At 44.9% G+C, this 27136-nt stretch overlaps 6 protein-coding genes across 15 annotated transcripts; 3 read left to right on the plus strand and 3 right to left on the minus strand.

Moving 5' to 3' along the window:
• Positions 1-1157: 1157 nt before the first annotated feature.
• On the plus strand, positions 1158-4792 carry LOC119121434 (LIM/homeobox protein Lhx8). Its single transcript, XM_037248981.1, has 7 exons — positions 1158-1239; positions 2026-2151; positions 2353-2474; positions 2866-3086; positions 3323-3426; positions 3630-3725; positions 3837-4792. Exons 1-7 carry the CDS (start codon positions 1207-1209, stop codon positions 4062-4064), a joined length of 930 nt encoding a protein of 309 aa, XP_037104876.1. The 5' UTR covers positions 1158-1206; the 3' UTR covers positions 4065-4792.
• Positions 4501-7615, minus strand: LOC119121433 (cytochrome P450 2J1-like). Of its 2 annotated transcripts, none has more exons than XM_037248977.1 (9): positions 7399-7615; positions 6861-7026; positions 6637-6789; positions 6351-6511; positions 5906-6079; positions 5706-5847; positions 5426-5613; positions 5194-5335; positions 4501-5123 (listed from the first exon to the last, which is right to left on the minus strand). In XM_037248977.1, the coding sequence occupies exons 1-9, from the start codon at positions 7588-7590 to the stop codon at positions 4948-4950; spliced, it is 1494 nt and encodes a 497-aa protein (XP_037104872.1). In that variant the 5' UTR covers positions 7591-7615; the 3' UTR covers positions 4501-4947. The 2 variants fall into 2 exon arrangements, with proteins under 2 accessions (XP_037104872.1, XP_037104873.1); XM_037248978.1 differs by having other exon boundaries at positions 6861-6991; positions 7399-7527.
• Positions 7616-8005: 390 nt separating this feature from the next.
• Positions 8006-10271, minus strand: LOC119121843 (cytochrome P450 2J2-like). Its single transcript, XM_037249819.1, has 9 exons — positions 10007-10271; positions 9698-9860; positions 9446-9595; positions 9221-9381; positions 8982-9158; positions 8771-8912; positions 8522-8709; positions 8311-8452; positions 8006-8247 (listed from the first exon to the last, which is right to left on the minus strand). Exons 1-9 carry the CDS (start codon positions 10187-10189, stop codon positions 8072-8074), a joined length of 1482 nt encoding a protein of 493 aa, XP_037105714.1. The 5' UTR covers positions 10190-10271; the 3' UTR covers positions 8006-8071.
• A 512-nt stretch (positions 10272-10783) lies between these two features.
• On the plus strand, positions 10784-15827 carry il23r (interleukin 23 receptor). Of its 2 annotated transcripts, XM_037249808.1 has the most exons (16): positions 10784-10985; positions 11067-11196; positions 11266-11444; positions 11514-11637; positions 11709-11866; positions 11977-12119; positions 12198-12354; positions 12585-12667; positions 12759-12957; positions 13019-13219; positions 13305-13403; positions 13519-13674; positions 13823-13963; positions 14104-14188; positions 14267-14354; positions 14425-15827. In XM_037249808.1, the coding sequence occupies exons 1-16, from the start codon at positions 10946-10948 to the stop codon at positions 14905-14907; spliced, it is 2466 nt and encodes an 821-aa protein (XP_037105703.1). In that variant the 5' UTR covers positions 10784-10945; the 3' UTR covers positions 14908-15827. The 2 variants fall into 2 exon arrangements, with proteins under 2 accessions (XP_037105703.1, XP_037105704.1); XM_037249809.1 differs by lacking the exon at positions 10784-10985 and having other exon boundaries at positions 11098-11196; positions 11255-11444.
• Positions 15800-20129, plus strand: il12rb2 (interleukin 12 receptor, beta 2a). Of its 5 annotated transcripts, none has more exons than XM_037249812.1 (16): positions 15800-15932; positions 16009-16137; positions 16246-16506; positions 16572-16695; positions 16795-16967; positions 17036-17178; positions 17244-17391; positions 17467-17540; positions 17869-18079; positions 18224-18397; positions 18504-18605; positions 18711-18857; positions 18935-19066; positions 19138-19240; positions 19310-19397; positions 19469-20129. In XM_037249812.1, the coding sequence occupies exons 2-16, from the start codon at positions 16065-16067 to the stop codon at positions 19820-19822; spliced, it is 2307 nt and encodes a 768-aa protein (XP_037105707.1). In that variant the 5' UTR covers positions 15800-15932; positions 16009-16064; the 3' UTR covers positions 19823-20129. The 5 variants fall into 5 exon arrangements, with proteins under 5 accessions (XP_037105707.1, XP_037105709.1, XP_037105708.1 ...); XM_037249814.1 differs by having other exon boundaries at positions 17247-17391; XM_037249813.1 differs by having other exon boundaries at positions 15851-15932; positions 16052-16137.
• Positions 20130-20150: 21 nt separating this feature from the next.
• Positions 20151-26109, minus strand: LOC119121841 (cyclic nucleotide-gated channel cone photoreceptor subunit alpha-like). 4 transcript variants are annotated; one of them, XM_037249816.1, is made up of 9 exons: positions 25789-26109; positions 23251-23375; positions 23038-23109; positions 22762-22893; positions 22626-22685; positions 22011-22172; positions 21810-21911; positions 21634-21740; positions 20151-21560 (listed from the first exon to the last, which is right to left on the minus strand). In XM_037249816.1, the coding sequence occupies exons 1-9, from the start codon at positions 25798-25800 to the stop codon at positions 20164-20166; spliced, it is 2169 nt and encodes a 722-aa protein (XP_037105711.1). In that variant the 5' UTR covers positions 25801-26109; the 3' UTR covers positions 20151-20163. The 4 variants fall into 4 exon arrangements, with proteins under 4 accessions (XP_037105711.1, XP_037105710.1, XP_037105713.1 ...); XM_037249815.1 differs by having other exon boundaries at positions 22762-22938; XM_037249818.1 differs by lacking the exons at positions 22011-22172; positions 22626-22685.
• Between the last annotated feature and the right edge of the window lie 1027 nt (positions 26110-27136).

Consider the following 27136-nt stretch of genomic DNA (forward strand, 5'->3'; position numbering starts at 1 on the left):
CAGTCGTCTTCAAAAGAGCAGAAGAAATTCTTCAAAATGAATATTGGAAATTGAAAAAATACTTTGCAGCCAAATCGTCATGGCTTTGAAACTGTTAATATCGGCATGGATAAAACTTTTTTTAAATTGTGTTTTAAAAAATTATTTGATTAGAAAAGTCACATTCACCCAAACGAATAAAAAAGCTGACTAGCCAAACGTTTTTAGCGCGTTTCAGAATTTTAAAACATCTCACGAAAATTTCTCTCTACAAAAAATGTCACTGACACCATAAAACTCTCACACTAACATTATAAAAATATCAAACACAACAAAAAACTCCAAACAACAAAATCTCTCATCCCCAAAAAAACCTGTAGACAAAAACAGTTCACTCTACTTCCCCTCCCAAAACCTAAACTGTAATTCACACTCTCAAACGTCACCACAAAAACTCTCCAAAAGAACAACTTTTTCTTTTTGTCCTTTCCAGCCGCTCATACCTGCGTTTTTCTTCAACTTTTTTTTTTTGCACGCTTGCAAGAAACCACACAGGCAGGCAGGCAGGCAGGCAACTGGGTGGGCGGGCGTGGCTAAAGGTGACATATGAAATGTGAAATATGAATTCTGATCCTCCCTAGGGAAGGCTCACTCTCTGGGAGGACGACAAGAAGAAGAAGAAGCCACAGACATGCGCTGGAAAAGTGAGACCAAAGTTCAATGCTGCATCCTGGCTGGAGGCTCCGGCGAGGAGGTGAGTCGGTTGGGATGAAAGTCCTCGGCCGGCCCGGGGTCAAGCGTTGGCGGGCGGGGTCGGGGGTCTGCCTGGTGGATCCGGCCTGGTTCAATATTGGGACTTTAATTGCTCTCTCCTGCAATCTGCGGGCACCCACTCCACCTAGCTTCCATCGTTGTTAAAACTCGAGCAGTTAATGGGACCACTTCATGTTTTTTTTTTTTTAACTTTGACTTGTTTTAATCGCCGCTATTAAATAAATCAACGCCCTTTTGATGTAATATCGGTAAAAGGGCGGGGTGGGGGGGGAGAAGTGTCGGCTCAAGTGTCGTCTGTTAGTCCAAGTAATGACTCTTTGTAAATGTGCAATTGGCGTCGTCATGGTGAGCAAGTGAGCGGCCAGCTGATGATATTTATGGCGAGAGCGCCGGTCATTGAACGCACCACGCGGGCAGCGAGGACACGCGCAGCGACGGAGGGCAGAGGAAAATATGTGTGCATGTGAGGACTCCAAAGACAACACGGTAGGGATGGGGATTATTTTAATTTTATTTTTAAACAGGGCAAAAATATACTTTTTATTGTTGCTATTATTTTATTTAATGGATGCTATTTTTGGATGTGGAATGTTCTTAACAACTTAATGCACGTACAACCGTGTATAGTCATGAAAAAAAAAATTAAACCGGTCATCAAAACGACATTCCTTATATCCATAGATATTTTGATTTATATCATTTTAAAAAGATAAAAGTGGGAGTCATTTTTTAATGAAATATTCACTTAAATATTAAATATATATATATTATATAACATGTTTTTTCCCCAAATGTGTAAAGATGTAATTTGCTCAAAATATCTAAGCAGCAACTTTATTTTTTTCAACTAACTAATTCTGCTCCTAATATGGGTTATTGGGTTTGCAATTTTAATGGTGTGTTTTTAATATTAATGCATACCTTTATGTACAAAATGCTTAAGCGGGAGAGAGTTGAGTTGATGTGCGAGTGAGGACTTCAAAATTCAGGACTTTAATATATAAAGTAGGTGAGATTTGATTGTATTCCTATTAATTATAATTATGGAATATTAAGTCAATCTTACTAATCAATAACATAATAGTCAATGTTTTAAGGCACTTATATCATTTTGCTCTAATAATTACAATTTCTTTGGAGTTGAGCACAACTAACAATAATCAAATTTGCTGTTTATTTATTTTTTTAATCTTTAATCACTAAATAATATCAAATGAGATTCATTTAATATTTATTTTGAAATGTTGCCTTGTGTTTTTGTTGCACTTGCAGGTGGAGGTTGTGGCTGAAGACATGCGCTCCGGCCTGCAGGCCATGTCCGCTGAGCCACTTCTCACCGCCAGCGTGTGTGTGTGCGCCAGTTGCAATGAAGAAATTGTTGATAAATATTTATTGAAGGTATTTTCTCGCGTTACTTTGCTTTTTTTGTTGTTGCTTTGGAATGTGTGTGTGTGCGCCTTGATATATATCCAAGTTGTTTTTGTATGAGCATTTTCATGACAGCTTTAGGGTGATTGTGGTTTGCACGCCTTCATCCCTCACAGGACCGGAGAAGAAATAAACAGTGTGTTCCGTGTGTGTATGTGTGCGTGCGCACAGGTGAGCGACCTGTCCTGGCATGTGCGCTGCCTCTGCTGCAGCGTGTGCCAGGCCGCGCTGGGAGGCCACACCAGCTGCTACATTAAAGACAAGGAAGTCTTCTGCAAGATGGATTACTTCAGGTAGACCTTTGTCCGGCTTATTGCTTTCTTTTTTTTTTTAATATTAATAGTGCATGTGCGCCTCCCGTTTAACACAAGTTTGAAAGTGATTGGGTCATATTAAACACTTGCATGACAGGGTGTGTACACTTGTGCACATTATCTCTTGATTAATTTTATTTCCCCCGAAAAGATTCAAAACAAAGACACTAATTCACACTAATAGTCTGACATATTTTAAAATGATTTATTCTAGTATTTTTTTTTGACTGTAGAATAACAGTAATGAATAAATGATATGCATCTAAGCTACTGTTATCATTATTATTATTATCTTAAATAAAAATTTCCTCTTGTATAATTTCCCGGTGACCGTGTGAATCTCGACGTCCATTTGTTGCCTGTGTCGCAGAAGGTTCGGCACGTGGTGCGCGTGCTGCGGCCGCCACATCCACGCCACCGACTGGGTGCGGCGCGCCAAGGGCAACGTTTACCACCTGGCTTGCTTCGCCTGCTTCTCGTGCAAGCGGCAGCTGTCCACCGGAGAGGAGTTTGCCCTGGTGGAGGACAAGGTGCTCTGCAGGGTCCACTACGACTGCATGCTGGACAAGCTCAAAAGGGCCGCCGATAAAGGTCATTTGCAAATGAATATAATTGTCAGTCCAGTAATATTTTCCCCAAATTCCAAATGGCCACCACACCCCTAACATATTATTATAACATGTCTGATGTTAAAAAAAAAATAGACTCAGCATATAAAATATCAAGTTTACATGCACGGCTCTTAAATATAGCATTTTATTTATTTATTTTTTTACCAATTTTGGTGCCTATTTTTAATATGAATAACCTTGTTATGATTACTGCAGGCAGCAGTGTCAATATGGAGGGTGCCATGCCCACCGAACAAGAAATTAGCCCGCCCAAACCATCCAAGAGAGCGAGGACCAGCTTTACTGCTGACCAGCTCCAGGTAAAAAAAAATAAAAATGTTCCCGCTTAGAGTTGCATGTGCGTGTGTAATACAGAATATTATATATATTATAATATTCTATATAAAATTATAAAAATACATCATTTATTTTCACAGACTATTTAAAGGCCTTTTTTTTGTATGAGTTTATTACAGATTGTGATGCATTATTATATTATTTAACCCCATTTTTACAAATGCAGGTGATGCAGGCGCAGTTTGCCCAGGACAACAACCCGGATGCTCAGACGCTGCAGAAACTGGCCGAGCAGACGGGCCTCAGTCGAAGAGTCATACAGGTTCAAGCAAACATAATACAAACAAAAACAAGCATAATAATAATAAAACTTCCATTTATGAATATAAATAGGATCATTACTGTGCATATAAAGACGAACTGGATTGTGCAGGTGTGGTTCCAGAACTGCCGAGCACGCCACAAGAAGCACGTGAGCCCCAACCACACGTCCGCTGCCCCCGTGACCTCTCTGCAACCCGCACGCCTGGCCCCGCCCACTCCCACCCCCGAGGAGCTACAGTACACCACCTTCGGGGGTCCGGAAGGTTCCATGCTGTCGGCGCTGCACTCCTTCATCGACAGTGAGCACCAGGCTTTTTATGAACTACTATACGAGTGACTGCTTTTCACCTCGGTCTGCATTTTTCCACTTCACAAATCATGCGTGTCACGTCAGTGCCATGTGTCATGTGTGGCGATTCTCAAAGTGAGGCTCGTCATAGAATCACTAAATTAATTCAACAGTAGAGTGACAGTTTGTATTTTCCAATTGAGGACACAAGGTGGCGACAAAGCACTGCTTTAATTTCCCGTATAATGTCTTGGTCTAATTCAATTGTATTTTAATATAAAAGTATTGCTTTGGCATCTTCCTGGTGCCAAGAAATTAGGTTGAAGAAATTTGAGGAGCTTTAGAAAGGATAAAAAACAAACAGTTGGTGAAAGATTAATTGCAAATGTGTTGTACTAAAAAGGTGGTGGTACTCGGTAGCTCACTTTGACAATCACCCGATTAAATAGGGCAGTGGCTGATTAGAGGTTAGCTGCCATTTTTCTACCAGACATCATTTTAGGTTTTATTGTCATCATGGGGCCATGCAAAAATGTATGACGCAATGATTGACCACATTTCTTGATAATGCTATGTTCGGAGCATATCACATGTGAAATTGCAAACCGTGAAATATTATTCATGTAAGCTGCCTCAAAATGTATTGTGAAGCCTTCCCGCTCTGAACGCAGCCCTCGGAATGTGCTTACCAATTGCAAATGGGATGCGTCTGCAAATGTAATTTATTGTGTGTATGTCGAGTGTCTTTTATGAAAATAAATGTCTAATTTCACAAACATCGAGCTGTTATAAACCTGAATAATTATATATATTTATATATATATATATATATATAAGCAGTTTAAATAAGTCTAGGATAGCTAAATGGATAAAAAGCACCTTTGCCTGCATCAAGTTCCATTTAAGAAGAAATAAGATGTGTGTTCGACACTCAGCGGGCTGTAGCAAAGACTTTGAAGGGGTGCGGCGAGCGCGTCACTCCAATGATTCCCTCGGAGCTTAGCTCGACTCCTTCAGGCACGGAGAACGTGAACTTCTGCAGCATAGCCACGAGGAACAAGAACAGCTCCATTTTGGCTAGGCCCTCACCCAGACATGCACGTTTGCCTTACAAAAGACAGTCATTACCGTAACCATCCTCCACCATCTCAAGAATCCAGCCCGCCGTCTTTCTTACCTCCAGAGAAAGCTACGAATGCATTCCTCTTCACAAAATTGCCATCGGAATCCAGGAAGTGTTCAGGATTGAATGTATGTGGAGTTTCCCATTCGTTCTTGTCAAACAGCACCGATGTCAAGATGGGCAACACGGTGGTGCCCTGTAAACCACAAGCATGATTCAATCCAAGATGGCCGACTTTCCAATCAGTTACATGTATAGGTTCTTGAGACTATTTTGTACAACCCACCTTGGGGATGACATAATCCCCCAGTTTCAGGTTTGTCGAGGCCACTCTGCCTCCGTTGAGAGGAATGATGTTGGCCATTCTCTGGATCTCATGGATGACCGCGTTAGTGTAGGGCATGTGGGCTCTGTCGGCCATCTTGGGGAGGCGGCTCGGCCCAATCACTTGCTCGATCTCCGCCTGGACTTTGTCTTGGAGAAAGGATGGAAAATTGTTGCACTTTAATATCCGGAGCATAATAACACCACTTCATGTTTCTTTCATGGCCTTGAGGAAAACCCACCCTGGATTTCAGGGCTCTGGATAAGGAAGAGAAGTCCCCATTGCAGTGTCCTGAAGGAAGTTTCCGTTCCGGCGAGGAACAGATCCAGACAGCACAGAATCAGATTTTCTTCTGTGAAACCTAGTTCACTGTTAGCTTTGTCCTGTCAGAAAAGACAAAGTCAGGGTCCGTTATGGAGCTCCTAGATGTCGTCGTCTTACTTTGCTCTCCACCAGGAAGGCATCGATGTAATCTCGTGGGTTGCTGGGGTCAAACTCCAACTTGTGGATTTGTATCTGGGTGTTGATGAACTTTCCTGCGGCTTGGAAGTTGCTGAAGATTCTGTTGTGGGGCCCAGGCAATCGCTTCAGCACTGCCGGGAAGGCATTGTAGAGCTGCGGCAAGTTATGATTAGCATCTGAATTAGCATCTCAGTTAGCATCCGAAGTTTCAGTGCCAGATAATTCTCACTCAACAAGGTCCACAAGGAGGCCTTGAAGAGCTACACCAAGGAAACATCGGCTCGGACAACTGTGCTTTTTTTGTGTTGTCATGATTAGCACCTAAGCTAGCAGCTGAGTTCGTATCTGCGTTAGCATCCAGGATACAAGAATTCCTTTGCCGTTATAACGATGAACATTTGAGTTAGCATCCGAGTTCCCTCACCAGGGCCCACACGGAACCTTCCAGAAAGACCATCTCTGCCATGGTGGCGTGCAGCTGCTTTAGGTTTGGGTCGCTGTAGTCAAACCTGTTCCCAAAAGCCACCTGGGAGATGATGTTTTCCACTGCGCTGTTCAACTCGGAGGCGGGATCAAATAATTCACCTGAGGTGGAAGGTGACGGCAATACAACAAAGTAAGATGACTTCAAATCGGACTTTCAACAAAAATTAGCGACTTCAAATCCCCAACTTGAAGACCACTATCTGTAATATTTGATGTTGGGTCACCTTGGTGTTTTTCCAAGGCCTGGCATAGGTGTTGGCTCTCCTCGTTGATGGTCCTCTCCGTGATGCCGTTAGCCAGGCCGAAGGTGCGTAGGGTGCCCATGGCGAAGTGACGCTGCCTCCTCCATGTCTTGCCGTTGCTGCAGAAAAGCCCTCCTAAAGGTACAAGCGAAAAATGACTCTCATCTGTCACTGTGTAGGTATGTGTGTGTGTGTGTGTGTCCTACCTGTGTGTTGATTGTACAGTCTGGCAAACAGGGCCTGGTAGGGCCGGTCTACAAATTTGTCAGCCTGCGTCACGAGGACTTCCTTCACCATCTCCCATCCACACACAAACAGCGTCTTCTCTTGTCCCACACTGATGCAGAACACGTTCCCGTAAGTGTCGGCCAACTGTGCACGCACACGACAATGGCGCCTTGTGGTCAGCTGAGGTGCATGGTTATTCCAAGACAATATTCCCCGTGTGTCAGCAATTTGTTAATGGAAGTATTTACTCGTTCCCCTCCCGGAGGGAATAGAAAAACACCATGGGAGAATATTCCAGTCTCGCATGATTAAGATGAAGTACATAAAAAATATGAGTTCATGTTATATTGTGATGAGTCAGCTAGTTTTAGCTTGGATTATTCAAATAATACTTTGGCACACAAAATCAAAATCCGGGGTTAATGATTCCTAACTTTCCTGATCTATGTACTAAAAAAAAAAAAAAAAATCAATGATAGTCAAGGCCTCCAAAAATCATAATGAGTCAATTCCTACCTGCGTCAGATACATGTGAGGCTGCTTGACAGGAATATTGAAAACGCTTCCGACGAGAGGCAGGGCGAGCGGCCCGGGTGGGAAATTTGCCGGCTCCTTTTTGCCAAAGGTGGCCCAAAGGAGGAAAAGTGCTAGACCTAAAAGGAGCACCCCCCAAGTATTCAGACCCAGGAACACGCTATACATCGACATGATGTCCCGTTGGACTGTTCCGCTAGTGTGGCTTTCCCGAGGTGGCGCCTCTAAATACCGCCCAGATGCCTAATTTAATCTAATTTAATTGAATCAACCCTACGGGCTGCGGGAGAGTCATCAAAACAAACACATTTTAACAAAACAGGGCAACGAAAGTTGCCCTTGAGGTATCTGGTGTTTGATAATATTGTTAAAAGTCAGCTTGAAATTTGTCTCTTGGGCTGAATTTCATTTGGAAAAACTTTGTGTGGCAATGAGGCGCACCCGGAGCTGGTTTGTTGACACAAGGAACAGGCCAAGCGAGAAAAGGTGGAAACCAAACCCAAAAACTAAATAAGTTAACTCCAGTTAAGTCACTGTAACTCGTTGAGAAATATTATTTTTAAAGGAATGTACAGTAAACAAAAGACAAAAACCTTACAAGAATTTTATTTGGTCAACTTGTTTAAAGTTGGAATCAAAATGGTGGTCTTGCTTCTCAACGAGGTATGGCCATGGTCCGGAACTGTTCGGGGGAATTGGTGAAACCCTGCACGCCCTCCAAGCTGGGCATCTCTCCGGGGACGGCGGCGAAGGTGAAGCGTTGCAGGAGGGCCGTGAATAAGAGGAAGAGTTCCATTCGCGCCAGATGCTCGCCCAAACATACTCGTTTACCTGAAAGGAAAAAACACTTAGGAATCAATTTGGACTGGCAAGTTTCTTCTCGTAGACGCAAACCTGCAGAAAATGGCAAAAAGGCGTCTCTTTTGCGAATGTGGCCCTCCGAATCCAGGAAGTGTTGAGGATTGAACGTGTTTGGGGTCTCCCACTCATTCTCGTCGAAAAGCACCGACGTCATGTTGGTAACTATCACCGTGCCCTGGAAAGCGGTGGTGATGATGTCATCGTTTTATACTTCCATAACATTTTCCTCCGTCTGATAACTTACCTTTGGAATGATATATCCTCCCAGTGTGGCCTCCTTACTGGCCATCTTGGGGAATCCCAAAGGAACGATGTTCCCCATCCTCTGGGTCTCGTAGATGACGGCTTCGGCGTAGGGCATGTCGGGTCTATCGGATAACGCCGGCTGGCGAGATTGTCCGATCACGTTGTCGATTTCCGTCTGGACTTTCTCTGGGGAGCGCAACGCAAATCAGAATTTGGATTCTGCTCTGTTGAGTTTTGTTTGTCTCACTTTGGATGTCCGGATAGTGCATCATGTAAACCAGAGCCCAGCGCAAGGTGGTGCTGGAGGTCTCCGTGCCCGCCTCCAAGAGGTCCAAGGTGGTGACCACCAGGCTTTCAATGCTGAATCCAGCTTCAGGGTCTCCTTTCAACTAGAAAATGTTCTTGTTTAAATGTTGAGCCCCTTTTTAGTTTTTCAAAGTCTTGAAAAAGGAGCCCACCTTGTCTATCTCCGCAAGGTACACATCAATGAAGTCCCGAGGTAGATCCGGATTCCACTGCTCCTGGTGCTTCTGCACTTCACCCCGCAGGAAGCTCTCAATCTCCCTGTAGTTGGCGAGGACTTTCTGGTGCGGGCCCGGCAGGTATTTGAAGAGAAAGGGGAAGGCGTTGTAGAGCTGCGGTCGGAGCAAAAAGTCAGGTCGGTCGACGCGGCAAGGACTGATTTTCGGACTTGGACCTGCGCGAAGGGAGAGCCGCTATTCAGAATGGCCTCGTTGTCCAACTCGATGAATCTGCGGAAGTTTACGTCGCTATACTCAAAGCGGTGTCCGAACGCCACCAAGGAGATGATGTTCCCCACCGCGTTGGTCATTCTGTATTGAGGGTTGAACGGCTTCCCTGAGAATTCAAAGCATCGGGGGATGGCAAAAGGTTCTGACAAATCCTCATCTTAAGCACTTGCCTTGCTCTTCTTTGAAGGCCTCGCACAGAAAGCCACATTCCACTTTGATGTAGTTCTCCAGGCTTTGCTGGCCCTCTCCAAAGTAGCGCAGGTGGGTGTTAGCAAATCTCCTGTGCTTCTTCCACGAGTAACCATTGCTCAGCCCGATACCTGTAGCAATGTCACCCATAAAAAGCCGAGCTTATTACAGCACACTTAACAGCCACTTATCCCAGCGCTGTTGAAATCGCATTTAAGAAGGAGCTCTCTCACCGAGACCCTTGAACATTTCGTCAAAGAGAGGGACGACGGGCCGGTCGGCAAAGCTGTCCAGTTGGTTGATAAGCGCCTCTTTGACCATGCGGTAGGTGGAGATAAACACAATCCTCTCGCTGCCTTGCCTCAAGCTGCACACGGGGCCGTACTCCTTGGTGAACTAAACAAAATACGACCTGTGAGAAACGGTACAATTTGACATGGTGCTACTGATCAAATGCAATTTTTGCCGAATCTTAAAAACTGCAGACTCGGGTCCACCTCCACCTATTCATGTGCAGTGTCACTTTTGATTCTCAATCTTACGTTTTCCACGGATTTGTAGTCCATTCCAGTGAAAACATTCCCGAGAAAAGGCAGGGCCAAAGGTCCCGGTGGGAAAGTGCTTGGCCGCCAGTTTCGCAGCACGTCCGTCAACATCAGCGCCACCAAACCCAACAGCAGCCAGCCGCTCGGGTCCAGACACTCGAAAAGAGCTTGAAAAATCATAATTTCGAGGAGATTTTTTCTGACCTGTCTGCAGGCAATCGGAGTTGTTTTTGAGGGAAATGAGAGGTGGAGAAGGAGGTGGGGAAAGTTATGTAACACGTCCCCATGTGAATTAGAGTAGAGGTTGCTGTTGGCTACTGATAGTAATCACATAGAGGGAGTGGATGCACATGCAGAAAATGGAAAGTTATATAACTAAATAGATTGGCTTAGTGTGTGACCTTTGGCACTCCTAAAAATCATTAAAGCGGTGCAATTAATATCAGTCATAAATGTAATAAAGAAGAATTGCAAGTAATAATTTGCCAGGGATTGTATGGGTGGTTCTCGGAATGTAGGGTCCAAAAATAAACTTGTTCAAAACCAGGTAGAAAATAATATATGCTTGAAATGAAAGTTTCCCGCAACGTGGTAGTTCATATTTTTTTCCCACGATATTAAGCTACATGTTGAAATGGGAACATTGCGTGTGAACGTCATCTTGCGGTGAGTGAACTGGGGCAGCAGTTGACTGGAAGAGTTCTATGACTAACCCCGCCACGTCACTAAACCGGGTCACTGGCCTCATTTTCTCTCTCTCTCTCTCTCTCTCTCTCTCTCTCGCTCCCCCCACGTTCAACGCAAGCAAACGCACCGAGTGCCATCTTAACACGTCGCCGTCATGCCATTTGTGTTTTATCAGATGGACGCTTCGGAGAATGTCAAAACCAATCGCTTGACGCCAGGAAGCTGTGACACTTTTCGTGCTGAGCGGCCATGACCCTCTGGAGATGCTTCATCGCGTTTCTCCTCAGCAGTGAGTCTTGTTTTTTTGCTTTTCTCACACTCATACGCTCCAAAAAAGCATCTACATCTGCTTTTTCGCTCTTCCCCGCAGCAAGTGGGCCACTTTTTGGCGGTTGCCAGGTGTTTGACAACAGCCTGGGCAACCTCAGCGTAGAACCGCCTTCGCCCTTTCTGCTAGGCTCGGACCTCCTGGTGTCCTGCCACAACAAGTGTGAATGGAGGTAAGAAACTGGAGTCAAAATATTAGGCACAGACCCGCTCTAGTACAAGAACTGCAAGTCGCCTTGCAGGTCCAAAGTGTCTTTGGTGATGAAGCCCTGGCCCGAGAGTGAATGGAAGAGGAACGACTGCAGTTCGGTCGTGACGTTCAAGCTGCCCGACGTCCGACGGCCTCGCTTCCACCTGCTCTGCAGGCTGCACAAAGACGGCTTGGTCAACATTGTCGGAGGGCTGACCTTGCAGGGAGGATGTATGTAGCATAGCTTCACTAAAATGTTAAACGAGCTTAATGGCTAACAAGCGTTTCCCACCACCGAAGGGCCCCCAGATAAGCCGGAGAACATCACCTGCGAGACCACCTCGACCTCCCCATGGGTGGAGTGCCAGTGGCGGGCGGGGCGCAACACTCACGTGCCCACTTCCTACAACGTGTCACTCAGCAGGTCAGCTGTCAGTCCTTCAACCACGGCTCGGATTGACTTGCCAAAGCTAACATTTGTGTGCATGTCCTCAGTGGAAACAGCACCTGGAATTGGCCTTCGGAGGCGGACAAGGTGGTGCTACCAAAAACCGAGATGAATGTGAACCAGCGGTACCGATTTGTGGTCAGCGCCGACAACCGCTTCGGTCGCTCGCGCTCGGATCCGTTCACGCTGGAGCCCACACGCATACGTGAGCAAGCAAGAAATGCACTTTTTTTTTTTTATAATTGCATCAAAAAAAATCAAATAGAAATGATCACCAGCGTGATCATTAATCAAGGGCTCTCCCCTGTCTTGCAGTGGTACCCCAAAGCCCTCGCATCACACACATCCACTTTGGGAACTCCTCCGCACTGGAGGCCGTGTTGCACTGGAAGACAGCCGAAAACTCGTCACAGCTCACAGCTACCGTCAGGCTCCGCCCCGCCAGCTCTTCCCCCTGGGTAAAAAAAACAAAATACACAAAAGCTAGGTTACCTCCTTATTCAGTGCAGGACTGACCCCCACCTTGAGTCCCTTAGGACGCAAGAGAGGTGACCCGGCTCAGCCAGGATGAGGTACGAGTGGATGATCTGCAGCCCCTGGTGGACTACCATTTCCAGATCAGGACGTGTAGCACGGCAACCAGAAAATGCAGCAAATGGAGTCAAGAGGTAGTGAGCAGAAGTCCTGGAAAAGGTCAGGTCCATTTTCCTCTGAATATTAACATGCATTTATTCATTTATTCATTTATTTATAATTTTATGATTTTATTTTTATTTTAATTTCATATATATATTTTTTTTCCCACTAACGTACAGAGCCTATCTGCTTGAAACAAACAGGCCCCGATGTCAAAGTGGACTCTTGGGGTTATAAAAAAAACTTATCAGTGATAACTACTGCATTTCCTGTACATTTATCTTCAGGTCCTTCTCAGCCTCTGCGTGCGTGGCGGATATTGAGTAATCACAAAAGCAGCTCGATGCAGAATGTCACCGTTTTGTGGAAGGTGACCTGATTTTAATCCGATTTTTCAAGGAGTCATGCAGTAAATAACGCTTGTATATTATTTAATGCTAATCTCTGATAACAATCTCTAGGCTCCTCCTTCAAAGACGTTCAATGGACAGGTGGAGTACTACAAGGTGGACGAGGGCCGGGGTTCACGGCAAGTAGTCTGTGCCACGTCCCTGTGCCGGTTTTCCCTTCAAGTCCCGTCCGATATTGAGGCGCTTGCCGTTAGCGTGGTCACTACTTATGGGGCGTCGCCGCCGGCCAGCGTACCCCTCACATTCTCAGGTACAAACACTTCAGACGATGTAATGCAGGTTTTAGGCTAACGTTGCATGTTGCTGTTCAGGTGACCCTGAGCCTGCTTTGACACTCACTGATCCAGTGGCTAACGGCAGTGCTATCCTAGTCTCCTGGGACTGGGTAAGACCAAGAGCACCAGGAAGTGACGAGCTTTACTACATTGTGGAATGGACAAGCGTGCCTGGAGGGAAAAGTGAGCTCGGCTGGATACAAGTGTCCCTGGATCAAAACAATGCGAGCATCCAAGGTAGAAAAACAACTTTTTCAATACGACACTGACATCTAGTGGATTGCTAATGTATTACACCCGATCTGTAATTTTTTGTTTTGAGGCCTGTCTGTGGGCGTGAGGTACAACATTTCAGTCTACGCCGTGAGCAGAGGAGGAGTCAGCACGCCGTCATCCATCTTGGCCTACTCAGGACAGCTCAGTAATATTTTAAAAATACAAATCACATCATCTGGGTGTTTCAAGCCAAGAAGACTAAAAGTGATCAACTTTCTGAATGGACTGCAAATAAGTTGTGAAGTCACACAATGTTTCAGAACCAGATGCCGGTCCCAGTGTGTCGGTGCTGGAACACAACGCCACACACCTCCTGGTCCAGTGGGAGAACCCTCCAGTGGAGCTGCAGAGGGGCTTCATCAACAACTACACCGTCTATCTACGGACCCTACGCATGCATAGCCAAGAAATTCCAGGTGAACCAAAGCATCACAGCAGAACAAATAGTGGAGAGAAAAAAAAACAGCAGTTTGAGGCATTGTAAGACTGCTTCAATATAACAGTGACCTCTAGTGGAGAGTTTTGACTACTACAAGTTTGCTGAGCTGAAGATGTCGTTGTTAGTGGCGGTGGCTGCAACACATCACAGGAAGACATGGCTGAAGTGTCCCGAGGGTGCGGTGACTCTCCAGATGTCTGCTTCCACCGCCGCCGGAGAGGGCCGGCGCGGGAACCTCATCTATTCTCGACCCACGGAACCTGCAGGTTTCCTCCCCATCATGTTACTTCAGAAATAATAACTAGGGTAGAAAGTTGCTGACTACTGAAGAATTTGTGGAATGCCTGGATGTTGTGAATGAAATTACTTTTTTTGTAATGTTGGAATGATTTCTTTTTTTGTTTAGCTGGACTTACCATGGTGGTGGTCCCCGTGTTGGCTGTGGTGGCTGTCACTGTACAACTGGCGTGCTGGAGCTGTTTCAGGCAAAGGTATGGAACTCTTTTGTTACTAGAAGTAACCTGTTGCTAACCAAAACAGCAGCACTCATGTGTGTTTGTGATGAACAGGATCAAAGCAAGAGTTGCATTGTTTGGTCCTGACTGGTTGGTGGAGGAACTTCCCAAGCCAGGAAATAGCCAAGCCATCAAATTACTGGTAGTAGGACAATTCATTAAGTGTCTGCATGATGAAGATATCCAAATAAATTAATCATCTCCATCTTTAGCTGGATGCCGGCAGCGAGCCATCCTTCTCATACACCGACAGCGACCCACCGCTGTCCCCGATCAGTTTTGCCTCCGGAGAAGACTTGTACCCCCTCGTCCCCTCCGTCCGGCATCCCACTAAATCCGAGACCTGTTTTCTGGAGACGGTTGTCCTGGCAACGCTGAACAACGGTTACAAACCTCAGCTGACCGTGGACACACGAGGAGACCAGTCGGACCAGGACCAGACGACCCCCACGGGGGATGACTCGGGTTCTGGCGGCTTTGGACCGATCCTGGGGAACTTACTGTCCGGCTTGGCGTTGGACTCCTCCAGCTGGCCCAACATGATGGGATTAGAGTGCACCAGAGGTAATTTGAGTGACCCCGAAGATCGCCCCCCAGTGGTGGATTTACAAAGTGCAACCGTGGTGGAGGTCTCGCTGACTGGTGGGTACATCCCACAAATTTGCATTCCCAGCAGCGGGCAGGAGGCAGAATGACTATGTTTGTTCATTCTGCATTGCTTTGGACAATATTGTGCATCAGTATGGTACCCCAATTCAAATCTGAAATATGGGAGTGGCAAATATTCTTGAAAAAAAAAACGGATTGTTTGCCTAAAATTATTATGAATATACTGAGTGTACTGTTTTGTACTATATCCTAATAATTGTAAGCAAGCAAGTACACTATTTTACAGTACCCAACTATAAAAGGATTTCAAACCAAAAATATATAGAATGTACAAAATATATAGAATTTTTCTTCACAATCCTATAAATTTGAATTTTGCAGCAAAAAGTCCCTAAAATGGTCATTTAGTATTTTTTTTTTTTTACAATTTTCTATTTCTCAAGAGGATGGACTCAATATGGCCTTCTAAATTGAGTTCTTTTTTAATTATATATTTTAATATTTTGTACAATTACCATAACAATTGGCTCATCTTGTCCAAGCTTGGTAGTAATGTGTAGTTCAACTTAACACTTTTTTTTTGCAACTTCCTGAGGGCTGTCTCACTTCCTCAATACCACCCTACCACCACTATTACACACACACACACACACACACACACACACACACGCACACACACATCCCCACCTACCCCAATGTAAAACATTACTGGTAAAAAAACAACAACAATGTGCCAGTCAAGGGAGATGCTTTGTGGGAATTGGGGGGAAAGTCCCACAATGTATCTCGTCATCGGTCGTGCTGCCTAAAAGGAGTTCCTAGATGCTCGGAAATTGTGCTGAGGACAACATCAGCATAGCTAAACTCTAAAACACAACTGGATATGATCAGATAGCACAGATAAGGTTGACGGACGGACGGCGTTTGTGTGCATTGTCGTGGTTCCATTGTGCGGCTCGCCACCGCACTGAACTTCCTCCCATCAAGTGCGACTATGACTCGCATGAGAACAAAGAAAAACTGAAAAGATGAAACATCACCACGCCGATCTCATGGAGGATGATAAAGTAGCACGAAGATAAAGATGGAGGATCTCTTCTTCAGACTTTTGGTAAGTACATTTTGTGTGAATGTTGATTTGCTTTTTTCTGACTCATATTTCAACCCTTTTGTGTTTTTTGTGAAAGGTGGTGGTGGTCTTTGATATGAACATGTGACTCACATTGTCAGTTCCTGATGACACATGGCGGCAATTCCCACGATATGGTCCTGGCTCTTCGCCGTGTCGCTTGTGCTGCCGCTGCGATTAGGCACAGGTGAGCCACAAAGTTATTGAAAGAAACAAGTATGGTATGAAAGGAAGGAAGGAAGGTCACAAAGAAGGTGTGGAAGGCAACCTTCAGTTATTGTCTAATTTTTCTCAGGTGAGTTGTCTTCTTGCGTGATCTGGTCCAGCGCAGGGCCGGTGGTCCGGCGTGGTTCCAGCCTGGAGGTGTACTGCACCTTTCGCTGCGGGTGCGGCCGCTCCATGTACAGCGGGCACCCGCCCAGCCTGCAGCGCCACACGGTGGTCAACCACAGTACCACTTACATCCAAGTGGAGAACATCACCAAGGACCGGACCTTCAGTTGCTTGTGCACGTGCCTGGACCTCGACCCCTGCGGACTTGACATCTCGGCTGGTTGTGAGTGAGGACCACCTGGAGCTGGTTGTCATCTCCAAAAATAAATCATATATTTTTTTTTGCAGACCCACCGGAGACACCACGGAACATTTACTGCAACTACACAGTGCTGAGCGAGCAGATGGGTGAGATGTTTTGTTCGTGGGAAAAAGGCTCTGAGACACACCTGAGAGACACTTCAGAACTGCGGTTAGTAAGAGAGGGAGGGGGGGGGGGGCAGAGCGAGTGAGTGCATGACCTTTAAGAATTCAAAACGTTTTTCCCCATACAAAATTGTGTGTGTTGCAGGGTGAGCAGTGATTCAAAGTCTTGGCGTCCAATCAAAATCGAAGGATCTGACCCCCCATCGGCTAGATTTGCCCTGCCCAATGGAGTCCGGTTCATCTCAGTGCAAGTCGCCACCCACAATGCACTGGGGTCGGCCATGTCGCTGCCCGCCAACTACACCCTCAGCAACATCGGTACCTTTCGCGTTCTTGTCTTTGTGTGACTCTTGTGGTGCATGTTTAAGTTGTGTTAATATGAACAGTGACCCCTGCCGCTCCGGTTCTCCGAGTGCCTCGGTGCACCTCCAGGGGCTGCACCATCAGGATTCGGCAACCCGTGAAGACGCAAGACCTGGAGGTCCAGTATGCTACGGAAACGGGACTGTGGACTACCGATCCAAATTCAGTAAGAGTCTTTGTTCCTCACAATATTTCCAATCAGAAATGCTAACATGCTAACCGTTGCTACAGCAGAACATGTCTGTGGCTTTGGATCAGTTGTTCTCCATCTTATCTCTGGAGCCCTACCAGTGGTACCAGTTCAGAGCCAGGGCCAAATTCACAACAGGACTGTGGAGTAGCTGGAGCAATGTCACCTCCAGTTGGACTCAGGAGGAAGGTCTGAAATAATTCTACGCTACAATCATCAAATAAAGGCTTTCTCTCAAAGCAAACGTGGTTTGTGGTCTGGCAGCACCTGCCAAGGAGCTGGACGTGTGGTACACTCAACATCCCTTCGACTTCGAGTCCATCAGGCTCTTCTGGAAGGTAAACATTCAAGTATGAGTGTGTTGTATCATCTCCTGAGCGTCACTTTCTATTCCACTTTGACATTTAAAGGTCAATTTTTGACCACGACTCGCACATCACACATAGACACTTGTAACCACACGCACATTCACACACTTTGCATTGTCATATTCAAACAAAAAGCGAAGGCGAGCTGATACTTTCGTTTGACTGGAAATGAGAAGTTTAAGAGAAATGATCGAGTGAAAGACGTGAAATGCCGCAATGTCTTTTTAGCATTTGAGTTTAGCGTTAGCTAAATCTTTAGTTGTTGCTCTTTCCACTGTCATGTTTCTTGACTTTCTAGCCAATGACCGTGAGCCATGCCAGGGGGAAGATTGTGGCCTACTTGGTGTCCGTACACAACTCCCAGTCTGTACTGGAGTTTACATCCAACCTCAGTGCAAATGCCACCGACACTTCTGTCACGTTTTGTGCCGAGTGTCACGTGACGGTGAGCGCCCTCAACTCCAAAGGAATGTCCCCGCCAGCCAAAATCCTTGCCTATCATGCCAAAGGTATTTCCCTTTTTTTTTAAATTATTATTGTTTACAATTTAAACCAATCAGTGTTACAAAAATCTTTTTTTGAAAATCACACCAATATATTTACCAGTAATTCATTTGCATTTTCCCCAAACACATTTTGGTTTTTCCATTTAGCATCGGCTCATTTGGATGTTGACGTGAAAGCACAGGAGCGCGGTGTCGCCCTCTGGTGGAGACAACCAGAAATGGCGGCGTCCTACGTGGTGGAGTGGTACCCAGAAGGGCTGAAGCTGCACGAGCTGCAATGGCTCAGACTGGCAGGAGAAGATCATCGTGCGATCATCACAGGTCTTGAAATGACGTCCTGCTTCAGAAGTTCTTCTTGATGTTCTCGCTCACTCTCCCAATGTGTTTGCAAATTGTTTTTGCTCACGTTTTTTTTTTTCATGCACAGGTTTGAATGCATCCGAGTGTTACGAAGGGGCCGTTTACGTTCTCTACACTGACGGCTCGATGACCTGGAGAACGTTTAGACTCTTCAACACCAGCCAATCAGGTGACCATTCGAGATGAATCCTCCTCTGAGGCCATGTGCCAAATTGAAGAGAAAGTCTTTAGCCGCTGGAATCGTTCCAGAGAATTTCAATCGCCTCTTTTGTAGTACCTAAAGTCGGCCCGTCGGTTAAATGGAAAGCAGATGCCACTCGAGTGACTTTGACGTGGGCGGAGCTTCCAAGGGCTCAACGTAGCGGGTGCATCACTCAGTACACCATCTACCTGGAAGACAGCCATGAACATGTGCAGCAATGTAACAACCAAATATATCTCCTTGGAGTTTATGTCATCGACTGTAACTGCCATTGCTGTTTTTTTTTAATGTGCAAGACTCTGTTCAAGCGACCAAGCGGACGTTTGTGTTGGAGGACCTGCCCGTGGGTCCCCACAACCTGTGGATGACCGCTTGGACTTCTCAGGGAGAAGGTCCGGCTTCTCTAAAAATCCAAATCAACATCCAAGGTGAGCACATGTCTACTCGAGTTTGATGCTCTCAAAAAGCTCGAAAGACTAAATGGAAATGTGGTTCTCAGCTGTCGATGGGATCCCGGTGTTCCTCTTGGTTCTGTGCTTGCTGTTGACCGTGCCGGTGCCACTGCTGCTATGCTTGTGTCAAATCGGAGCCGTGAAGAAGAGGTTCACAACATGCCACAGTAGTACAGAAGTTTGTTTGCCTTCCTTGACCCGATGGTGTTCTCTTTGTAGGGCGTGGCTACTTTTCCAGTGCTTCATGCTTCAAGTGGTGCCAGATCCCGCAAACAGCAAATGGGCAAAAGAATACGACCAGGGGAAGGTGATGACTTTTAAAAACGACCTTAATAACCTGATTTAATTAAAAAGTTGCCTTTGTTGGTTACGGTTCAGGGTAAAATGCACGCTCAGCAAAGTCAGACCGTTCTGACGGAGGAGGAGGAGCCAATCGTTGTCATCATCACAGATCCAGAAGTAGTGTCCAATCATAACACAGAAGAGGTGGACTCCTTACCGACCAGCCCTTCCACACCCGGGCAATCCTTCCCCACATACATCAAGAGTTACTCCCACAAGTCGGATGGCTCGGAGCAGACTCAGACCTCGCTCGATACCGAGACTGAACAGGAGGAACAGTTTTCGGAGGAAGAGGACGATAGGCTATATAAAACAGAGGAGCTGCCGACCATTGGAAAGTTGACCCTGGATTTAGTCAGGATTGACTGGAGCCTCTCTGAGAACTGCTGATCACAAACCTGACTTGACTTGTTTTTTTGAGACTTTTTCGTGGGTCCGCCTACCAAATTTCTGAAAACTCAAATTTCATGTTGGTGTGGAAAACTAGCCAAAAAACTGCAAAAAATATGTTGTGATATTTTATTTTATCTACAAAATGACCATGACACAGTGAGACGTCTTAGCGTAATGTGCACAAATATTTGATGCATTATGTACAATATCAAACTTTGTTCGACCTGCTCTGTGGAGAAAATAGCTGTCAAAAAGATGTACGTATGTGCGATTAAAATGTATAAATGGATCAAACCAAGTACAACTTTCAGTCCTTCACTCCTTATAAAAGTTCTTTCTCACTGAACCTTCTTATCCTTATCGGCCACCACTTCTGAGAGGTCCTCAGGTTTGACCGCCTTAACCTGGGCCTCCATTTGGGTGACCCGTTGCTTCATGCGTGTCTGGCTGGAGGTGAATTCAGCCAAGAGCTTAGCAAACTTGGTCTGCATGGCTTCCAGGTTCTCCTGCAGCCTGCTCAGCTTCTCCTCCAGGTCCTTGGGGTCTGCCCCGGCATTAGCCACAGCCTCGTCAATCAGGTTGTCCTTCATCAAGATGGCCTTGCCCTTCTCTTCCAGGGCTTTCTTGGCATCTGGGTACTCGGTAAGCGCCTCCATCAAGTTGTCCTTGGAGAGGGCGAACAGGTCAGAGTAACCCACGCTTCGGATGTTGGCCGTTCTCCTGTTCCCGGCCTTGCTGCCCTTGATGCCCAGGATGCTGATTTCCCCAAAGTATGCACCATCGCTGAGGACCACAAACTGCGTGACGCCGTCGTCGGCCACCACTGCCAGCTTGCCCTCCTTGATGATGTACATCTCCCGGCCAATATCACCTTTCTTGCAGATGTAGTCCCCCGGACTGAAGACTTGAGGCTCCAGCTTGAGCACCAACTCGATAAGGAGTCCCGCCTCGCAGTCCTGGAAGATGCGCACCTTCTTCAGTGTGTCAAGATGGACGTTGATAGCGATTTCAGCCTTGAGCTTGTCCGGCAGGTTCTTCAGAACTTCCTTCTCATCGCAAGTCTTTTTCTCCGTCCACAGGTAGTCGAACCACTTGATCACCCGGGCCTCCAGCTCTTTGGTAACCTTACGGAACTGCATGTACTGCTTGATGGAGTCGATCTTGGCCTGGAACTCAGCGCGGGAGGCGTTCATGTTGGAGATCATGGCTCCGACGTTTCCGACGATACTGGCGAAAATCAGCACACCGGTGAGGAAATCAGCGATGACAAAGAGGTATTCCACGTCTCTCACCGGCGCGGGCGTCTCGCCGATGGTGGTGAGGGTCAGGGTGGACCAGTAGAGGGAGTAGATATACTTCCTGGCCAGGCGGCCATGTTCCGGGTGACTGATGTTGGGGTATACCCAAGTGTCTGTGCCGAAACCAATTGTCTTGGAGATGGCAAAGAACATGCAGGCGTTCCAATGGATGATGACCAGGATATAGAGCACGAGATTGCTAATACGAAACATGTTGGGGAAGCTGGTTCTCGTTTCAGTCCTCTCAAAGAACTCAAAAAGCCTGGAAATCTTGCAGAGGCGGTTGAATCGGAACTCTGGGTTGTTGAATCCGAATTTGAAGAAGAGCAGATCGGTGGGGATCATGGAAATCATGTCGTACTTGAACTGCGACGTCATCCTGTATTTGGCTCGCAGCTTCGCAGCGTCCTTCACCAGCAGACCTTGTTCCAGGTAGCCTGAGGAATGGCATGAGTAAATAAACGATGGCTCTGATTGGCTACCAGGTGAAGACCTGGCCAAGGAACTGACCTGTTCTTGACCGGACAAATGTGTCTGTGAAGTAGATGAAGTCTGCGGTGTAGTCTAAGAAGATCCAAAGTTTTGTGAACCGGTCCTGGAGTTCGTTGAAACAGGCCCTGGCGGAATAGATGAAAACATTTGAAGACTTTTCAGTTTCACGTCAAATGTTAAGCCAAGAAGAATACCTGGTGACAATCATTATCAGGTTGTAGAAGACTGGGCCAGCGATGACTGTCAACCACTTGTAGTACATGTCTGCAGCCGGGTCCATAATCCAGATCTCCTTCCTGAAATAAAAAAAAAAACATATTTCATTGTCGAAGAATGCAGGAATCAGACCAATGTTTCCGCAATTCAGTGACCCCGACGTATTGGACAATACTTACGGGGGCTCCTCTTTCTTCTTGTCGTCTTTCTTATCATCTTTTTTCTCATCCTTCTTCTCATCTTTTTTCTCATCCTTCTTCTCATCCTTTTTGTCATCCTTCTTCTCATCCTTTTTGTCATCCTGGTCTTTTTTAATCTCCTCTTTCTTGTCTTCCTTTTTGCTAAAGGATACAATCTTGGGCTTTGAATTCTCTTCATCACAAATGTCTATAAGGGACTACCAAAGGGATACCAGACTACACCGGGAGGTGAGGGAGGGAGGTCTAGAAATATCCTGGCAGTTTCTTTTTATTCTTGTCGTCCTTTATGCTATTGGTCACAAACTCTGACTGTGAATCAGGGATTGAGGGGTTGACTAGGTCTAGAAAGTTAAAGTTAAAGTTAAAAAGAAGGACTACTGGAAGAATTCCGGACAACACCAAAAGGAGCAGGTCTGGTGCAGGTCAGGAACTATCTTGTTTAGGTTTGGTAGGACTCCTAGCCTTAAAGCAGATCCATCCCAAATCCAAACAAACAGAGATTCTTCTTGGAACTGTACCTTTGCTTGGGTGTAAGAAATGGGAAGGATGTCGCTACCAAGGTAGGCTAGCTTTCTACCAAGTCTATAAACTTACTCATCTGTGTTGTTGCAGTTATTCATGTTGTAAGTAGCTAGCGGCCACTTATTGCCAAGACTTTGGAAACAAACAACGTAGGGTAGTCAAGCCCCCTTATTTGATGGTTGACGTTCTTCAAATTACTTCTACTCACTTCTTCCAGTGCATTGTGCCGTTGCGGTCTAGGGACTGGCCGTCGCTCTTGCAGCCAGACACTTCTTTGAGCTCAGGGCCTCGGAAGCGCTCCAGGAAGGAGTCGTGCCTTTGCGGTACTTCAGGGTTCATCCTGTTGAAGGCCCAGTTGCGCAGCATGTAGAAGAAGTAAGAGAGCCTAGACATGGTCAGAGAGAGAACAGAGACGACGACGACGTGACACCCATCTAGGCTACTGAGAGAAGGAGTGGTAAGATCAAATAAGATTGAAGTTTACCTGGCCATTGCGCCTGTACCAGTAAAAAGTGTTCTGTTGGATTTTGAAGATAGGGCCCTCTCGGAATTGTTACTGGAAGACACCGTCCACAGAACTTGAGCCACAAAGTCAAACATCAAATGTTTTTCACTTTCACAGATCATAAATGTCTGCGTAGTCTGCAACTGAAACCTTTAGAGGGGCCTTCAAACCTTCTTAAACCTTCAAACAAACCTGCTGTCTCCATTTTCAATGACGGCCAGCTCCTCATCAGATGTGTGACTGGACAAGGGACGTCTGGTCAGGGAGGAGATTTCGCTGTTGACTTTTGCCATGGTGACGTGTCGGGCCTTACTGGCCTGAGAAGAAACAAACAAAACTTTTTGGACAGAAGTTTTGGAAAAAACTCACTGAAATGTTATCTAGTTTCAGTCTATTGAGATACAATAGAAAACCAGAGCAGATTGTTTTTGTTTTTCTAAACATTCCTGTGACATTCAAAGAATTGCATTCCAGGGCCTGTTCCTTTCTCCTCACAGCTTCAATTGTGTTTGCTTCCAACATATACGGACCCGACAGACACTTTTCCACTGCGTCTGTGTATATACATACGGCCTCTAAAAATACCCCCTCCTTATGTCTTTACCACTAAACAGGATGAGCGCGCTCTCTATGTGTGTACGGTCAGCCCTGATTTTAAAATAAGTGCCTCTTACAGGTCTGTGTTGGACCTGCTGGCAGCATGGCCGTGTGAATATATAGCCCGGCTAAGTCCATTAGGCAGAGCGCTTTGGAAACACATAGTTAAGGTCTTCTTTCTTCACCTCTGAGAAGGCTCAGTCTGGACCATCTCTTTTAAAAGAGCTTTGCTAGCTAGCGGTTGCGATCTTTGGGGAAATGGCTCGTAAAGTTAGCAGGATAAAGCCTGAGGTCATATCATAGTAACTCAGATAAATAGCAAGATATAGTTAGTCATGGTTAACACAAATGTACATTTAAACATTAGTTAAATATCTCTATTAATTGGCTTTTTCTCTTGGCTGCTGTGAAGTAGTCAACATCTGCTTTGTTTTTGTCGCTGTCATCTTAGCAAAGATTTAAACTCGCTTGCTAATGTCAGTGGTTGTAACACATGTAGGCACGTGTAGCTTAGCGCTAATGCCAGGGAGTTAAAAAGCACAGTACACTCCCTCCGGCCTCACTACATTAAACGAAACTGACAGTTTACCTTTAGCCAGCGCGGCTAAAGGTAAACTTGACTAGCATTACATCATCAGACATATCAACAACAGACGTGCTGGAGATGTATTGATTATTTTGTGTGAATTTAATTTCAGTAAATAGATTAAATTTGACTATGCACAGTGAATATCAACACTGTGTTACGTTAATTATGAACAGTTCAAAATAGCAGTCAATGTTGTTTATTTGAACCCTTATTCATCCAGGTAAGCAAATTGAGAACAGCTTTTCATTTGCAATGATGATATGGCTGCAGTTAGCACATAATGTTATATAATAATCATGGACAATGTTTTGCAATTTATTTACCTTGATCTCGTTTTTGTAAATACGAAAGAAACTTGCCATTGGAACATGCGTCTGGTGCTTAGAGTACTCACATTTTGTACTCAAATAGAACTCATAGTACTCATTCAACTTTGGTACTAAGAAGAAATAAGTACAAAGTGTGAAAGGTACACAAGTCGAAATTAAAAATGTATTTCGTATTTTGTATACAGTACAGTGAGCCCGACATATTTGGTATTCAAGGATACCCAGGGAGGTACAGCTCTTTTTTTTAGATCAGGCCAAAGCTATGTCTAATATAAAAATGTGATGACAATGTTAAACTGAAGAGTGTCGCTTCATTTTGTCCAATTGTAAAAGTGCTTTGCTGGCACAAAATTGGAAATAATTAAATGAATAAAATAATCTGCCGGTTTTAAATGAGCTAATATCGGTGGATTAAATCGGCTGGAAGTAAACTGTACAGGTATTTGTGTTCAATTGTCGAGGAAAATGAAAAAGTGTTTACAAAACAATTACTAGTACAGTTTGTATTTCTACTTTGTTGACTACTTGTTATGATTTGAGTATGACACGACCCACCACTGAATGTAACTAAGCACTGAAACTTACAAATTCATAGTTACTGTTAGCATTGTGTTGACAGAATGATCTGGTAATATAATAATGCTCTTATTTGGTTTGTGGGAGATTAGCAGCACTGTAGTGTAAAGACCCGCTAAGAGGCTTGAGGCTTTCTATTTATCGGGACAACCTCACCCCAGGCAGGGACAACCCAATATCCCGTCTGAAATGATATGAGAAGATTTAGCTCTGTTTTGATTTTAATGATGTATAGTGTATTATACAATGGGAGTTTAATTGATTATTTTATTGTATTGTATTCTATTGTACTGATTAAATTTAATTGAGACTGTAAAATGAGGGTAGCTTTGCTAATAGACACACTCTATTCCAGTAAACAAATGACATTTTATTTGTTTAAAAAAAAAAGATAAAATTATAAAGCTATTTGTATGAATTTTTTATTTGGATAAATAAATGAACAAATAAATAATCAGAAACCCAAATAAACAAAAATAAATAAATGAATGAATAAATAATGAAAAAATGAATAATTAAACGAATAAATAAATAGACAGACAAATAAATAAATACATAAGATTTAGGACCAGTTCTAGTTACTCATTGAACAATAAAAAATTCATCCATTTTTGTTTGTTTGTTGAATGTGGCACCTACCTGGTCATGCATGTAAGTCCGCTACATCAGAAGAGACCCCAATGAGACCACCACCGTCCGCATCCATCCATCCTTCCTCAAACCACCGTCTGCCCCTCACGTGTACGACAAATTTTAGACCAATAAATAATTCCCCATGGCTCGCTCCTCTGTCTACGAGATCTAAAGAGGTGCACGCCGCCTGGACAGCCAGACGAGCGGGCTGTGAGGATGAGGATGAAGAGGAGAGGTTCAGCCGGGAGATCAGATCAGGAAAGAGGGAGGAGTCATCTGTCCAGGCTATGAGATGATTAAAACCCCCAATAAAAACACAATATAATCAGTCAATTTAGTCTCTCATTATGACTCAATTTTCCTTCTGGTAAAATGATTTTGAGTTTTTTTTCCTTGGAATTTTACAACTTTGTTTACGTTGACAACATATTATCATAATATGGCTACAAGAACCATTTTGTCTGATATTTTGATTCAAATTTGAGCATCTCTGGTCAATTTGTCCCAGTCGAACAATTACTATCATAACGAGCAACTCATTAGCATATCAGTGTCCCGCCCAGCTCACTCATCACCCCCGTGAGGTTAAAAAAGAATCCCTTGGCAATAAACAGAGGCCTGCCTCTAATCCTGCTTTAGTGTGGAGAATCTATTTCAGCCATTTAAAGCCCCCTGATAGTCGCTTGGTCAACTTTTCCATTCAATATTCTCAACTTTTGTGTCAACATATTGTCCAACTATGAAATCAAACTTTTTGTACATATTGTTCCATTCACTTTTGTTTTCCATGAGTGTAAAACATACTCTATTAGGGAAACAAACACGACTATGGAAAATTCAAATTCTTTACCTTCAAAATACATCACAAAAAAAAAACACAAGCATGGAGGAGTCATTATATTGATGAAGCAGCGTGGCTAATCTCATTTTAACTATTATGGCGACCAATTGGCCTCTCCCCTGTACCCTCAACCACCCTCTCCAAACCTCATTAGTTTTAGGCCTGCCTCCAGCTGCATGGAGATCCATTCAAAGCCTCTTTACTCATCATACCACGTGCTCATTAATGCTTTCTCAATGTGTTGCGGCAGCAACGGCGCACCCCCCCTCCCCCAGATCCTCCCTGTGCCCGGTGCAATTACAGCCCCTTGGTTCCTTTTTGTTTCATTCATCAACTGTTTGACAATAGGCAGCAAATAGACATTTAATTAGTCTAAAATGGAGGTTATTACAAGTGAGACGACACAAAACAGACCCCGCCACATAAAAAATGTATAAAGAGGAGGTTGTATCACATTTTATTTTCAATCATCATGTCAGATGCTCCTGATTGGCAGAAGGGCCATCAACATGG

This window comes from Syngnathus acus, chromosome 4 (genome assembly GCF_901709675.1).
Source record: "Syngnathus acus chromosome 4, fSynAcu1.2, whole genome shotgun sequence".
In the NCBI taxonomy this organism is placed as follows: Eukaryota; Metazoa; Chordata; class Actinopteri; order Syngnathiformes; family Syngnathidae; genus Syngnathus; species Syngnathus acus.

Excerpts from the sequence above, each read along its gene's own strand:
- LOC119121843 (XM_037249819.1), bottom strand. The coding sequence starts at position 10,189 with ATGATTTTTCAAGCTCTTTTCGAGTGTCTGGACCCGAGCGGCTGGCTG. Across the intron at positions 9,861-10,006 it reads ACTACAAATCCGTGGAAAAC|TTCACCAAGGAGTACGGCCC; the intron begins GTAAGATTGAGA and ends TATTTTGTTTAG. Across the intron at positions 8,913-8,981 it reads ACCTTGCGGAGATAGACAAG|TTGAAAGGAGACCCTGAAGC; the intron begins GTGGGCTCCTTT and ends AACATTTTCTAG.
- LOC119121434 (XM_037248981.1), top strand. The coding sequence starts at position 1,207 with ATGTGTGCATGTGAGGACTCCAAAGACAACACG. Across the intron at positions 1,240-2,025 it reads AGGACTCCAAAGACAACACG|GTGGAGGTTGTGGCTGAAGA; the intron begins GTAGGGATGGGG and ends TTGCACTTGCAG. Across the intron at positions 2,152-2,352 it reads TTGATAAATATTTATTGAAG|GTGAGCGACCTGTCCTGGCA; the intron begins GTATTTTCTCGC and ends GCGTGCGCACAG.
- il12rb2 (XM_037249810.1), top strand. The coding sequence starts at position 15,906 with ATGGAGGATCTCTTCTTCAGACTTTTG. Across the intron at positions 18,080-18,223 it reads CCTTGCCTATCATGCCAAAG|CATCGGCTCATTTGGATGTT; the intron begins GTATTTCCCTTT and ends TTTTCCATTTAG. Across the intron at positions 18,858-18,934 it reads CCATGAACATGTGCAGCAAT|ACTCTGTTCAAGCGACCAAG; the intron begins GTAACAACCAAA and ends TTAATGTGCAAG.
- LOC119121433 (XM_037248977.1), bottom strand. The coding sequence starts at position 7,590 with ATGTCGATGTATAGCGTGTTCCTGGGTCTGAATACTTGGGGGGTGCTC. Across the intron at positions 5,614-5,705 it reads CCAGAGCCCTGAAATCCAGG|ACAAAGTCCAGGCGGAGATC; the intron begins GTGGGTTTTCCT and ends CCTTTCTCCAAG. Across the intron at positions 5,124-5,193 it reads ATTCGTAGCTTTCTCTGGAG|GCAAACGTGCATGTCTGGGT; the intron begins GTAAGAAAGACG and ends GTCTTTTGTAAG.
- il23r (XM_037249808.1), top strand. The coding sequence starts at position 10,946 with ATGACCCTCTGGAGATGCTTCATCGCGTTTCTCCTCAGCA. Across the intron at positions 13,220-13,304 it reads AAACAATGCGAGCATCCAAG|GCCTGTCTGTGGGCGTGAGG; the intron begins GTAGAAAAACAA and ends TTTTGTTTTGAG. Across the intron at positions 13,404-13,518 it reads GGCCTACTCAGGACAGCTCA|AACCAGATGCCGGTCCCAGT; the intron begins GTAATATTTTAA and ends ACAATGTTTCAG.
- LOC119121841 (XM_037249815.1), bottom strand. Across the intron at positions 23,110-23,250 it reads ATTGAAAATGGAGACAGCAG|TAACAATTCCGAGAGGGCCC; the intron begins GTTTGTTTGAAG and ends GGTGTCTTCCAG. Across the intron at positions 21,912-22,010 it reads AAGAAGAAAGAGGAGCCCCC|GAAGGAGATCTGGATTATGG; the intron begins GTAAGTATTGTC and ends TTTTTATTTCAG.